This window comes from Aspergillus viridinutans (assembly GCF_018404265.1).
Source record: "Aspergillus viridinutans IFM 47045 DNA, scaffold_5, whole genome shotgun sequence".
NCBI lineage: Eukaryota > Fungi > Ascomycota > Eurotiomycetes > Eurotiales > Aspergillaceae > Aspergillus > Aspergillus viridinutans.
In genome coordinates this window covers 1,728,591-1,742,467 of record NW_025091221.1, presented here as the reverse complement: position 1 = coordinate 1,742,467, position 13,877 = coordinate 1,728,591, and the positions used below count along the sequence as shown (strand labels likewise).

At 51.7% G+C, this 13,877-nt stretch overlaps 5 protein-coding genes across 5 annotated transcripts; 1 reads left to right on the top strand and 4 right to left on the bottom strand.

Annotated features, from left to right (window-relative positions):
- Window positions 1-1,430: 1,430 nt before the first annotated feature.
- Aspvir_007529 (thioredoxin-like protein 1) lies at window positions 1,431-2,623 on the bottom strand (the record flags this gene model as incomplete). Its single annotated transcript, XM_043270709.1, has 3 exons — window positions 1,431-2,205; window positions 2,281-2,428; window positions 2,545-2,623. 3 exons carry the CDS (start codon window positions 2,621-2,623, stop codon window positions 1,431-1,433), a joined length of 1,002 nt encoding a protein of 333 aa, XP_043126644.1.
- A 762-nt stretch (window positions 2,624-3,385) lies between these two features.
- Window positions 3,386-3,979, bottom strand: Aspvir_007528 (diphthamide biosynthesis protein 4; the record flags this gene model as incomplete). The annotated part of the gene is made up of 1 exon (XM_043270708.1): window positions 3,386-3,979. One exon carries the CDS (start codon window positions 3,977-3,979, stop codon window positions 3,386-3,388), a length of 594 nt encoding a protein of 197 aa, XP_043126643.1.
- Window positions 3,980-4,532: 553 nt separating this feature from the next.
- Window positions 4,533-5,705, bottom strand: Aspvir_007527 (peroxidase; the record flags this gene model as incomplete). Its single annotated transcript, XM_043270707.1, has 2 exons — window positions 4,533-5,276; window positions 5,349-5,705. 2 exons carry the CDS (start codon window positions 5,703-5,705, stop codon window positions 4,533-4,535), a joined length of 1,101 nt encoding a protein of 366 aa, XP_043126642.1.
- Window positions 5,706-8,562: 2,857 nt separating this feature from the next.
- Window positions 8,563-10,751, top strand: Aspvir_007526 (putative GTPase activating protein for Arf; the record flags this gene model as incomplete). The annotated part of the gene is made up of 4 exons (XM_043270706.1): window positions 8,563-8,677; window positions 8,740-8,756; window positions 8,824-8,934; window positions 8,997-10,751. 4 exons carry the CDS (start codon window positions 8,563-8,565, stop codon window positions 10,749-10,751), a joined length of 1,998 nt encoding a protein of 665 aa, XP_043126641.1.
- A 416-nt stretch (window positions 10,752-11,167) lies between these two features.
- On the bottom strand, window positions 11,168-13,763 carry gpi10 (putative glycosylphosphatidylinositol-alpha 1,2 mannosyltransferase; the record flags this gene model as incomplete). The annotated part of the gene is made up of 5 exons (XM_043270705.1): window positions 11,168-12,599; window positions 12,652-12,798; window positions 12,849-13,054; window positions 13,113-13,343; window positions 13,464-13,763. The coding sequence occupies 5 exons, from the start codon at window positions 13,761-13,763 to the stop codon at window positions 11,168-11,170; spliced, it is 2,316 nt and encodes a 771-aa protein (XP_043126640.1).
- Window positions 13,764-13,877: the final 114 nt, after the last annotated feature.

Sequence of the window (13,877 nt, the reverse complement as noted above, 5' to 3'; positions counted from 1 at the left end):
CAGATCCCTCAGTACGAGATTATGGTGGCTGTGCGGTTCCTTGGGTCGAAGTGGAAATGATTGAAGGCTAATCTGGATCATAGCGCAGAACACGAGGACATTCCAAATGGTGCGCTGTGCGTACGGAGTAACCCGGGCGCAGTGATCAAGGCGTGTCCTCGACTCCTCGCCCATGCTCGATACTCTACTTGAGACTTTGGGCGCTGTGGGGAAGAGCTACCTTGAGAATCAAGCTCGTGAGTAGCAGCGCATGCCATGTAGTCTAACACAGGAGCACCAATTCTGGGTACCTTTGAGCCTTGCCGAGGTGAGCAAGGCTGCACCTTGACGTAAAAGACAGCATGAGAACCATGGACATTGTCCAATTTACACATATTAGCAGACTTATTCAGAAGTCCAAGATGGCAACTCAGCACGAGACCATACAGCCATCCAGATCATGGAAAGCCTTATGCTAACCTACATGGTTCAATACCACACAGCAGCCGAACCCTGTCGACCGTGCTGAAAATGGCTGCATCTGCAGTTACTCGAGAAATTAATGACCAGCCACATACGGAGTAGAACCAGACCATTAATCCTTGTCACTTGTACCATCCAGTTCTCATCTTAGACAAAAGAACAAGAGCGTTGTTCCTCCTTCTGGGGGGTACACTTCCAGCACGACCATACGCGTAAACACTAACAATCTTCGAACCACCACCACTATCTACCACCAGAAATAAACAGGTAAAATGCGACAGCCTCAGTGGATGTAGAATGTTGAGATCATGCTCCCAGAGGGAGACTCAGTCTCTTCCTATCATATATTCATCCAATTGTCTCATCACAGGCGTATGTCATGAAGAAGACAAAAGAAGAAGAGAAGGAGAGAAAAATTCCCTACGAGTACACTCGCTTGGCATTTCGGTTCCCACACAGAAAACCCCGATTATGTAATACACGTATTCACCGGGTTGTTCCAGCCTCATACGGGAAAACAGTATCTCCATCATCCGAATCTCGCACAAGGATAAATTTCGTCGCAGCCAGCCAGCATTCTTACTTTTTTTTCTTTTTCTTTTCCTTCTTCGTGCGGCGACGCAACTACTATTTCACCCGTGTTGCCTGGACATCGATTCTCGTGATGTTATACCAGGTGTCAGTTGTGTCACAGAGCGACGGAATTGCACACCGGTTCTACTTTATTGGTCTTTCTGAATTCTATCAAGGATGAGACCATTTGGTTTGGGATCGGACAAACTTCATTTTACTTCTACGTGGGGTGGCAATAGACTCGTAGCTAGCGACTAGCGAATGAAATAAAATCTCTTGGGAATTGGATTTCTCTGAAGTCATCGTAGGTCGTAAATCTAATCTCGTATGCTATGTCCGACACAGGCCTCCGTACGGAATAAGAATAAGGTACCGTTTGCAAGTCATGGACGAGCTCATTCGCCCGGCTCATCCCCAATTTTCTCCAGTTTGCCCATTTCTCTCTTCTCGCCGGCCTCGCCAAAGATCCTGATCCTATCCACGCGCAGCTTCTCGCTGTCCCCATCGCCATCAACGAAGAAGAGGACCAAAGACGTGACGTTCTGGAACTTAACAAACCGCAAATCGACCTTCGCCGTTGCCGTCTTGGGATCCCAATCCTCAGGCTGAATGGTCACGGTCTGCACCGGCGTGATGTCATCCGCCTCGTCGAACCCAAGGACATGCGAGCGGTTGGTGTACAGCTGAATTGTCTTCGGGCGCATAGGCGCCTCGTCGTCGTCCTCCGACGGAGACGCAAGAGAAGTCACCTGCAGCGAATGGACCTTGAGCTTCGACTGGAATGGCACAAAGAGCATCAGCTGCTCGTCCGTATCACTCTCCACCCAGTCCGCGGGAGCGCCTTCCTTCCTCTTCCCGTTGTCACTCAGCGCGGAGGGCTTCGACGGATCGAAAAGCGTCTTCGCGGTGCCGAAGTCGCTATCCCGGTTCAGCAGCTCCAGACCCTTGGGTTCGTGCTGGTCCGTGATATCGCTGTATCCCTTGGGCACAGCGGCGCCGATCCAGCCGTTCCCGCCGCTGAGATCACCCGAGGCCTCGCCGGAGCTGGAGTTGTCGTTCTTGTTTGCTTCATCGGCGAGCTTGCGGACGGCGTCGGAGAGGGCTTTGGGGTCTGCGCCGCGGACGGTGGAGATGGGGCGGCCTTGTTGGAAGACGATGAAGGTGGGCATTCTGGTGGGACTGTTAGTATCTATGCATTTCTCGGAATCTGCGCCAGGTGCCGCCGGTCGAATGTGTTTGACGTACGCTGTAACTCCATATGCACGGGCAATGTCTTGCTGCTCGTCAACGTTGACCTTGGTGAAGGTAATCCGGTTCGGGCGCGAAAGCTGTTTGGCCAACTGCTCGTACGCGGGGGCAATAGCTTTGCATGGTCCACACCAGTCTGCGTAAACTTTTAAGAAAATAGTCAGTAGCTGTCCGTAGCACAGGGATGAATATGCCTAAGCTCGCGGTCGCGGGCAGCCAGACGAGTAGCGGGGGCGGGGGATCAGCAAACTGGGAGCTTACAGTCTGCGACGACGAACTTGGAAGTCGATAGAAGCGTGCTAAATTGCTCCTTCGAGGAGATGTGAACAGGTGCCGACATTATGGCGGCGGATTCTGATCAGCTAGGAAGATGCTTGGGAGAAGGATGAAGTTGACAGTGGGAAGAAGAGATACATGGTGGTTGTCTGTTTCGGGCAAAATATGTCATCAGCTGAGCCCCTCCACAACATCGCCGACAGCACCAGCAATGCTTTTAGTCCAGGAATGCAAGGCATTGGTCTAGAGCTTGTCATACTTGTGCTTTATTTGTAGTAATCTTGTGCCTGATTGATTGATGATCACTGATTAATTTGTTATCTTCTCCAACTACAGCTCATAATTATCGCCATGCTAATTTATATATAAAAATCATTCCTTGAATTCATAGTGTACCAATCCATAAGATTATGAACTCGTAGAGCAACTTCAGACCCTCTGATCTATAATGAACGTCGCATAGACGTGTATAGATATATATGAGAGTACTACACGTAACAGCCATTCGTTAACGCACCATCCAACGTAGGGACAGAGGCCAACTGTCCCGCTACTGGCACAGACTGCTCTGCACAGGAGCCGCAAGGCTTCTATACCCAGAAGCTCTCTGACCAACGCGTGGCCTAGAGCCGTGATGCGTGCACGGCTATTCCTGACATGCCTGGATCGAGTCGACGACTCTGAACGAGACACGCCGATCGTGCCTCTCAATCCTATCCAGTGACGGACAGCCAGCGAGTATCTAGCCTCGATCTCCAACGACCAGGGCAAAAGACAGGCCATATAGCCAATCGCAATTCCAATCCAACCTCCAAGCCATCCAAGCTCAACCGTCCCCCTCTTCCATCGCAAACAAGATCTTCATCCAGAGACTACACCCCCGGCACCCGATAACAACCTCCCCATGCTCAGCCTCCTTCTCCAAATCCAGCTCGGTAACCATGAACCCCCTCTCATCTCCGCACCGACACCCGCGATACCAGCACAGTAGGCCCTCCCCATCGCCCGTCTCCTCGCAGACAAGATCCTCCAAATCAACTACCTCAAGACCCGTATGAAACGCCGTCCCCGCGCTCTTCTCCCCCTTCCCCGCCGTCACTCGCTCAAGTCGGAGGACACGGTCATATTCCGCACGCAGCGCAGGGTCAGAAAGTGTCCTGTAAGCTGCTGTTATTTCGTCAATAGTGAATGTCGGAGAGGCATCAGCGCTGCAGTCGGAACTCGGGCGTTGGGCGGTTTTCGTATCGTGTGTGGGTGCGGGGGTGGCCGCAATCGAAGTCGCCTTGTCGGGGTGATGTTTCAGGAGAGCCTTGTGGTATGCGACTTTGAGTTGTTGTTTGGATAAGGCTGTCGGGGGACTTGTGAATGGGAGGTTGAGGATTTCGTAGTAATCGTGTCGCGGGGTCTGGGATCTGGTCATGCTGTGGGCGGCGTTTCGGGGGCTGATGGTAGTGTTCGAGAAGGGGAGAGGCTGGTTTGTTCGAGGAGGCACCTGTTACTTAGGCATGAGTGATCCTTGATCGTAGAATGAAGTGAAAAAGGTGAGTGGGATGAAGCCCGCGGATGTTGAATCGGAACAAAAAATGGATGTCGGATTACCGCCACCTCTCGACTTGAAGCGGTTCCGCCGTATTTTGATCAAGGGTCTTGCCAGCGCAACTTGAACTTCTTAATTGAATGTAGACCAAGCTTCTACGCTCTGCAGGTAAAATTCAGAGTATGCAACCAAAACTCAAATCTTGTTGGTATTGTTAATGCCAGGAATATGTCTATTGGCACCAAGTACAGTTTATAACCCAATCTATGACAGGCTCTAACTCGTCGCCCAAGTTTCTCAGGATTAATCAAGCGTCACACAATGACATGGCCATAGGAAACGACAAATCACATGTCGGATATCAAGATACGAACAAACCAGAAATGCAATGCTGTCCAGACAAAGGGAAGAGATCGAAGTAACACCGGTGAAATCCTTACTCAGAGGTCTTGAAGACGTAGCGGTCCTCAGCCTTGCTGGTAAAGGGAACACCAAGCTCGAGAAGCTTGACGAAAGCGTCAGAGAAATCCTTGAAGAAGGTATCGTTGTCCCTGGCATAACGCTCGACGTGCTTCTTGAACTCCTTGTCCTTGACCAGGGCAAGATCGGCGGGAAGCATCATCAGGGTCTTGGTGGTCTTGTCAGTGAACTGGGCGGGGCCGTTCCACTTCCGGCTCTGCCACTTCTCATCAACAAGCAGCCGGAAGAACTCGTTGGTGAAAACGGTGGGGCTGAAGTCCCAGGGGCCGTCGTAGCCAGAACGGTCGGTGTGAGCACGGCCCAGAGAGTGGGCACCGCACAGAGCAACGATCTCCTGGTCGTTGAATCCCATGCGGTAAAAGATGTCGCGGATGTGCTTGTGGTCCTTGGAAGCATCGGGGAGACGTCCGTCAGGGGTGCAGGCAGCTACGTCCCTGTCCTGACGGCCAGGGCGCCAGGGAACGGTGGGACCGCCGAGTTCCTGGATGGCGCAGGCGCCGGCCAGAGTCCAGAGATCGGAGTAGGTAATCCAAGGGAACTGGGCCTTGATGGGCTCGAGGAAGTCCCGAGCAATCTTGAGACCAGCGTTGGCGCCGTGGTCGGACTCGGGGGCGAATCTCATGGTAGCGCCGTTGCTTCCTCCAGTGCCGGTTTCCTTGTCATAGGTACCACTTGCATGCCATGCGAGACGGACGAGGACCTATCAAAACACCAGAAGTCAGCACTCTGTTCATAGCCCATATATCTTATTGACAAACGGATGAAGACTTACTGGTCCATAGCTGCCGTCGTCATAGTCGGTCTCGTCGGCAAGACGGCGAGCAATGGCATCGTACACCTTCTGGTAGTCCTCCTTGCCAGGAACAAAGGTCTTGGAGCTAACGGAGTCGCTGCCGTTCAGGTAGAAGTATGCACCGGCACCACCAGCCACGGCGAGACCAGCCCAGAGGAAGACGCTAGACGAGGATTTGCCCGAGTTGGCTTCGGAGGCATAGCCACGACGAGCAGCGGCGCGGAAGCCCTGAGATGGAAGAGCGAAGCGAGCGGCGCGGACAGCAGGACGGAAGGAGGATGTAGCCGGAGTGGAGCGTAAGAAGGCGCGCGAAGCAGATCTAGCAGCCGAAGCCATTGTGAAGTAGAGGACGCGACGGAAAGGAGTGTATGTATAGAGATAGTTGAACTTCGGATTGATCGCGAAGGAAGGACAGGAAGAGGGATAGATATTTCTAATATACAAAGGTCAATTCAAGAAGAACAGACTGAATCTGACAAAGGGAGAGGGAGGGAATCAGAAGGATAAGGAGGAGGGCAGGGAGAACTGCTAATAATAAAGTGCAGCTCTTCCCATTGCCTAAGAGATATCCCCTCGTCCTTCTACTGCCGCTCCTCCCTCCCTAGACTACAGAAACGCCGAAGCCCATCGAAGCCCCAGGAGGAGCCGTAAGCACCAATCACAATGTACGGATTGGTGAGCTCTGGACCCAATTCTTTTGACTCAGCAGATATTCTCTCCGCATTTCCGAGGTTCTGCTTTTCTTTGGCATAACTCATAAGGCAGATGGATAGACCGAGCGTAAGAGGGGATATCGGACATGAATATCCGTGGCAATAGGCCGATCCATGGCTCCCAATGCTCATTTGCCTCCTGCGCCTGGGATACTAGTAAAGGTACTGATCATTCATTCTCGACAGATCTACTGTTGCTTGCGTTGATACCATTGTCTTTCTGTCAGAACAGAGATTGACTCGGTTATTATTATCGTTGTAGTACTAGCAACGATGATAACCGAAGATGGCTCGTCGGGGCGGATCCCAGCACCGTCGTCCATCACATTATTATTAACAGTAACACACTCTTCGGCAGAGAGTCTCAGTTACCGCGGCAGATTCCGATCTCCACTCTCCCTCCCATGCTCATTCTTCATTGGTGTGCCTGTTATGCTTCCTCGATAATCTCACTCATCCCGAGTTCGAGACTGGCTGCGATTTATCATCAACTCAAGCTGAGATTGAACAGGTCACAAAAAATCTTCATCACATCGATTTGGGTGTGCTGATTATCAAGACTCTTAGTCTAGACCGAAGTCGGTCAAGATAGACCGGAATGATACCAGAGACCATACTAGAAATCAGTTGATGAAGGCAACGGACTGATGGTTTGGACATCATTCCGCCCTCGATTGCGCTATTCAGCACATCTTATGTCGCCAAAATCTCCTATAGATCAACGCAACCGGAACTAGATAAGCTATTACATTGTATTGCTGTCTTCTTAAGCAGAAAGCCTAGAGTTTCTACTTGGAGACTAAATATGCTTCCATATCAGGACATTCATCTATAGAACAACATGGTTCGCACTGATATACTCTCATCATAATATAACAAAGGTAAGATGTCCGTCGTAAAAATAGTCCTGCCGTTCGAAAAAGACGAACACCAGGGTGGAGTAGACGCAGCTCTGCTAAAAACTGTTTGGTTTTGATCTTCCACTGAACGAACAAGATAAAAGCATACGACTTGGCCATTGAGAGACTAGACGCGTGCTGTGTGGTTATAACAACATTGGTACAGAGTACAGAGAAGACAACATCGAGTCTTGAATCGAGACTACAGGCAATAGCTCATACATCAATGAGGATATCGCGGTTCGCAATGTGCGAATTGTCCCTTGACGAGTGTTTGTTGAAGAGGAGAAGAGAAGAGCGTCTTTTCGAAAGGAAAGAAAACTTCGACAACGGGGGTCACATGACTTAGCATTTCCTAGTGCTAGGCCCACATACCACGTGACGCACTTCCAGCGTTCCTTTTATATTCTTCATCCTCCACACAACAATTTCCTCTCTTTTCTTCTTTTTTTCCTCATTACACTTTTCATGAAACTACGAACGCATAATCAACCTCCAAATCCTACTCTTTCCTACAGGTTGGTAGGTCATATTGGCGTACTAGAATAAATATTTTGGGGCATAATAAGGCTCCTCTACCGTGCTGGAGTTTCTTCCGAGACTGAGTGCGATGGTGGGGTGAGTCACCTGCTGCTCATACATTCTATCATAACCATCATGATATGGTATATTTGTAGTGTGAGGCGTAGACTTTCCTCTGTAGTGCATCAAGATGATGCATATTGATCGTTAACTTGAGTTCTTTCACAAAGCTGAAGATCCAACTACGCTTGAGACGGTCCATATCACCAGCTAAGAGGCTCCTGGTCTCTATATATGCCTGTTGCGACTGTCTGACAGCCATACAACCAGTGGACTTTGGACTCGAATAATTGGAGGGAATTGAGAAAGTTAAAGAGAGTGTCACAGACGTTTTCTGTGCTTGGCAGTCAAATAGTCAAGATTCGAAAGTTGGTTCAAGTCGGTTGCCCCTGGCGCGGTCTCGACTAGGGGATCCATACCAAAGGCTGGAATGTGTAGTCCTCCACGAGACAGTTTAGAGTCTGCCCAACAATCAACGGTAAAAATGCCATTGTCCCTCTAATTATAGATCCAAAAACATCAGTATATTGAGATCAAATCCATAAGATCAAAGGGATGTCTATCTAATACGCCGAGAGTAGAGAAATCGACGCGGTGACTGTCGTCTGTCTTCCCCACACCACCACCATCTTATCATCCCTGAGCACTTCGCTTGCTCTCTTCTCCTGGGCTATCGAACTTCTGCGATTCATTCCCCCCTCCTCCTTAACATCTCTTCGTACGATCTCGGCCTTCACTTTGCTTGTATTCTTAGAACCCATCGCGTTGAGCCTTGCATTCATATCCTGTAAATATGATTTGCCTTCTTATTTGAGATCCCACTATCTCCCGCATACGGAAGATCGGCCCGGCTTCTGCCACTTTTCTCCATCGCTCGTGAATAGCTTCTGTCTGTTCCCAACACAGTTTATCCTTCTTTGGACGTTTGATACCCTCGGCTTCTGTTAGTTGCTTCATCAACAAAGAGACGCCCAGGTGGTCTCTCCGGAGTTTACCAAGATGCCCAGCATTGTCAGTAAACGGCAGCAGCAACGAAATGAGAAAGCCTTGCAGGATCTCATCCGCTCAGTGCCGGGCAATGATCGATGTGCGGACTGTGGAGCCTTCAATCCAGGTATGCTCTTGGAGACCTGTATATAATTGCAGGCCAATCGCTGACAAGCCACTTGCACACAGGATGGGCCAGCTGGAATGTACGTATACCACTCGGTTGCACACGACTTACCGCCACGATACGATAACTGATCTGATGAAATATAGATGGGAATTTTCTTATGTATGCGGTGCGCAGCTCTGCATCGTAAGCTGGGCACACACATTTCCAAGGTCAAGTCCTTGACCATGGACACTTGGACTGCCGAACAGGTTGACGTGAGTGAACGGGCGAAGTCAACAACTCGAGGACGCGTGAGCTGATTGTCTATGGAACACAGAACATGAAATCACACGGGAATACTCTCATGAACAAGATCTTCAATCCTAAGAACGTCAAACCTCCGGTTCCCAAAGATATCGACGAGGCCGATTCGAGCATGGAGCGGTACATCCGGCAGAAATACCAGTATCGTTCTCTGGAGGACGGAAAACCAAAACCCCCAAGTCGTCATGATTCCAGTTACGACATGTCACCGGAGGGCTCACCTCCTCCACTACCTCCAAAGTCTGGCCGGTTTCCGGGCCCTGGGTTGAGATCCGCTTCCTCCACCTCCAATCTCCAGCGGTCGTCCAACAGACCCTTTGCGACCTCACCTCGATCCGAAAGTCATGATTCCCCTCCACCGCGAAGCGTCTCAACTTCCGGCTCCCAAGGGTTTGGACTTTCCGTCCGTGATACAGGTGATGCATCGTTTGAGTCGAAGCTGGCCCAGCTGAGAGATATGGGGTTCACCAACGAGCGCCGAAACGCAGCGGCCCTGAAAGGTCTTGATGGTAACTTGAAGATGACCATCGAGACTTTGCAGCGGTTGGGGGAAGGGCCTGCATCGCTGGGACGACCTTTGGCATCTGGCAATTCTACGAACGATTCTAATAGAGGGGACAGTTCCGCCAATCCGTTCGACCAGCTCGACTCCAAACCGTCTCCCCAGACGAGCAGCGCGTACAATCCGTTCGATATGCCAACGTCACAAGCACAACAGCAACTCGCACCTACGCCTGCGCCTGTACAGTCTCTCGAGGCGTCTTTCCAGCATTTACAAGTATCGCAGCCGTTATTCCCGCATCAAACCGGAGGATATCCTGGACGTCAAGCTTCGCTTCCTCAGCCCCTTTACCAGCACCCTCTTACGCCTCCTGTCACCTCGACCCAATCACAAGGCTCATACATCTCATCCCCACAAGCGTTCGATGGAAGCCAAAACCCATTTTTCCAGTCGGGAGCCCAGCCGCAAGCGCCCTTCACTAGCACACCACTCACACAGAGCCCTGGCGTTGCTCAGACAAACCCCTTTTTCAGCCAGTTCGGAGCGGCGGCGACCTCAATGCAGTCGCAAGCCCAAACAGTCTCTGGAGGTGCACTGCGTAATCCGCCCCAGCATGCGAACACCATGCCAGCATTGTCCTCCACATCGCCCTTTAGCCAGGTTTCTTACCAACAGCAACAACAGCAACAACAGCCGCAACAGCAACAATTCATGCAGAATCAACCACATTTGCAGGGGCAGGGCTTTGCCTCCCAGAATCCATTCCAGTCGGTGGCAGCCCCAAGTACACCACAGAATGCGGTCTATCAATCCCAGTATCAGTCACAACTACAGGCCGGGCTGCAGCAGCCCACTCAGTACATGGCTCCTCAGCCCACCGGCCGCGTGGACAAGGGCAGCATCCTTTCTCTGTACAATACATACTCCGCACAAGCATCCGGGATGCAGCAGCCCTCTCAAATGCAAGCTCCGATGGGAATGTCGCTGAACCAAGCACCCCAAAACCAGCCAATGCCAAGTATCAACGAGCACCAGAGCGACGGCCCACAAGCCTCCGCTGCTCCCCAGCTAGCCGGGTCACGCAATCCTTTCATGGGAGGGCAAGGCACCCCCGGTGCTGGGGTCGACCTGACACCAAAAACTTCTCAGCTGAATGGCAGTTTCCCAAAAACTCACATGAGCCAGCAGAGTGTAGATATCAGTGGCTTCCAGAGCGGACGGCACAGCCCCGACGCCTTTGCCAATCTGAGCGCCCGTTACCGGTAGCCGTTTCTCCCATCAGCCGTCTCTTCTGAAGACATGAAAATATTTTCCTCTGTGTATATTCATCGATTATATCTGATCTTGGCGAATGTAATGGTGAACAATTGGTTGCATCATTGGCTGGCGTTTGTGATTTTGGCATTAGAATGAAGATTTGCGGGTCTTGTTAGAGTCCCGTGTATGCTACGTTACAGCTGGACATATCAGCAAGGGTATATAGTACAATTTCAGGGACAAATTGGATAGCCTCTGTCAGAGACGAAGTCATCAATAAGGCCATAATTGCTATAGAATCAATCCAAGTTTTGCTATGGTTCATCGGTATTACAGGGAGAGCACATAAATAGGGTCCAGAAATCAAGGAGGTATCACATGCGCGCATTTCCAACAAGTTGACCAATTCGCAGGGAAAACAACTCTTACAACCACAGATCCCGCTCAAGGAGCTTCTTAGTAGTCTTCTTCTTCTGCCTCCAGTTCCTGAACCAGTCCCCTCCCCAAGCCGTCCATGACGATTGTGTCCTTGTCCACTGCGGAATCTGAACACCCAACCAGGATGTCCGCTTCCGCTGGCTCCACGGCCAGTGCCACGACGACGGCCACGACAGAGACAGCGAGGACGACGGGGCGACAGAGGAAGAAGACGAGATCCACCGACGGAACTGAGAGAGCTTGCCATCGCGCTTCCCGGTCGCTTCTTTCCGGAAACTCTCGATGATCCGGTCGAATTGTCTATCGCGGTTCTCGAGGTCGCGTTGGCGGGTGGCGGATCGCCAGGCCTGTTGTTCGGCGGGGTCAAGGCACCAGACCACAATGTCGCCTTTGCGGCGCCGGTCGTCGTGCCAGGCTGTGTTGAAGGAGCGGTAGCATTCGGCGTAGGAGCTGGCGCGGAGGAGGGATTGGAGGGTCGGCTCGAGCTGTGCGAAGAAGATGAGGTAGTCGGGCCATTCGTGGATGGAATGGTTGGTGTTTGTATTTGGCGACTGGGGGTGTGGTTGCGCGGAGAGGTAGGATGGTTTCCGAGAGATGTGGCGCAGGCCGCCGGCCATGTGGTCGCGGAGGAACTGGGCCGGGTTGGCGTAGAATTGGTCCGCTTCGTCCATGTAGGTGGCTTTTTGGGCGGCGGTTTGGTCAACGGGGGGCTCGCAGGTTAGAGCCCAGGCGTGGATTGTGGGGTAGACGAGGTGGGAGCGCCAGGGGGTGCTGTGGCAGGGCATGAGGAAGCCGGCTGTGATTCCGCGCTGAGAGGGGTCTTTGACTGAGGGGCTGAGATCTGAAGGAGTTTGAACGGCAGGAGCACGTAGCTCGTGCTGTTGCCGGAGGTATGAGAGGACGTTGGACGGTCCGGATGCGTGATAGATGGTCGTGTAGAGGGCAATGACAATATTGGCCAGTAATAGGAAGACGAGAGTGAGCCTCCTGGGCATATATGATCGGGACGAGCGGAGGACCGCGGGCAGGAAGTAGTCCACCAGAGGTGGTGCACTTAGGATGTGGAGAGATGGTAGAAGGGGATAGATGAATCGCACTTCCTTGTGAGAGACTAGGGATAGGACGAAAGGCATGACCACGCATATCAGCGCAAGCTGAGCTTGCACGAGAGACTGTAACTGCCCCAATCCGGACGTCCGAACCTGGGCCAGAGCGCGGTACAGGCCCACGAGAGCGAACGGTAGTGCGGTGGTAAGTAGAAGGGGAAACCCCTGCGAGATATAATAATGCCAGTCATTTCTCCCGTAGAAGACCGCTAGAGACTGTGCAATGTTGAAATATAGGAATCTCAAAGGAGGAAACGTCCAGCTTCCATAAAAGAGCCGATCCACCACGGACGATAAACCCAGAACGGTACAGCTATGAGCTTATCAGCTATCATTTCGCAACGTGGCTGGCAACATCAACTCACCCGCAAAGTAATACTTCGCGCACGAGGATCCTCCTCCTGTCCCAAGAAGTTCGAAACCATGCGATACTGGCCAAACTCATCCAGATGAGGATGTTTGTTGGTCGTAGAATACAGGCGACGGCCGCTAGGGACAGACATTGACGTAGCCTGCGGTGCTGTGTGAGATATATATAGATCCGAATAGACGTCCAGCGTACCTCTGCAGCGAGCCCGACACCCCCTGACCCCTCTGAGCACGCTCCCTGCTGGCCGCGCGAGTAGCCTTCTTGTGTTCAGGTGTCACAGATGACCAACTCCAGGGCCACAAGTAGAGAGCGACAATGGTAATTGTTGTTTCAAGGCAATTAGACAATGTCCTGGTGGAACAAAACCATTGCCATGGGCTAACGACAGTCAAGGCAAGCTTCGACAGTCAACCTCGGTCCTCATATCATTATTAAGCGAACAATAACAGAACATACAGTAGCCCAGGCCTCGTAACTTCGAGCGCCATAGACATAGCGAGCCAACTTCCAAGTATAATAGTCCCCGAACCCCGCGATTACCGCCTGCGCAGTTTTTGGAGCGGCGATGAGGAGATCCGCGCGCGATGCGGGGGTGAGGCGGAGAAGCTGGGCGACGACATCGGCGGCGGAGTAGACGGCGGCGAAGAGGAGAGGATGGGTAGAAGATCTCAGTTGGTGCCTCCATTCCTATATTGGTGACATCCAGTGTCCAGATATTAGTAACTGAAATGGTGTGACTGGTTGGAACCAAATCGAATGCGACGCAAGGCCGCACAGGATAATGTTGGGGGATTCGACTCCACTCACCCAGGTTATCCATGCCCCCTGATTTTCTCCAAATGCGATTTGCCAGGCAGGCTCAAGTGATTGAAAATATTCATCGGGTTGAAAAAAGGTGTGAACAGTAAATGCGTTGACCAGACGAAAAGAGATTAAGAACAGAAGGATATTTATTGACAAGGGCGCTGTTGATGACGGTGATGTTTTGGTATTACTCGACGACGGAGATCGCGGCCTCAGGCGCGAAGTCCGCGGTGATGGGGAACGAAAGGAAGGAGATGATGAAGAGGACGACGTGAAGGACTTCCTTCGACGCGACGACGACATGGTCGCAGGCAAATGTCGCAGGGCGTATCTATCCCCGCGATACCATCCGATGCCAGCGAGAGCACAAAATCAATAAACTACCTAATAGAGAGGCCAAGAGGACAAAGTGTCCGG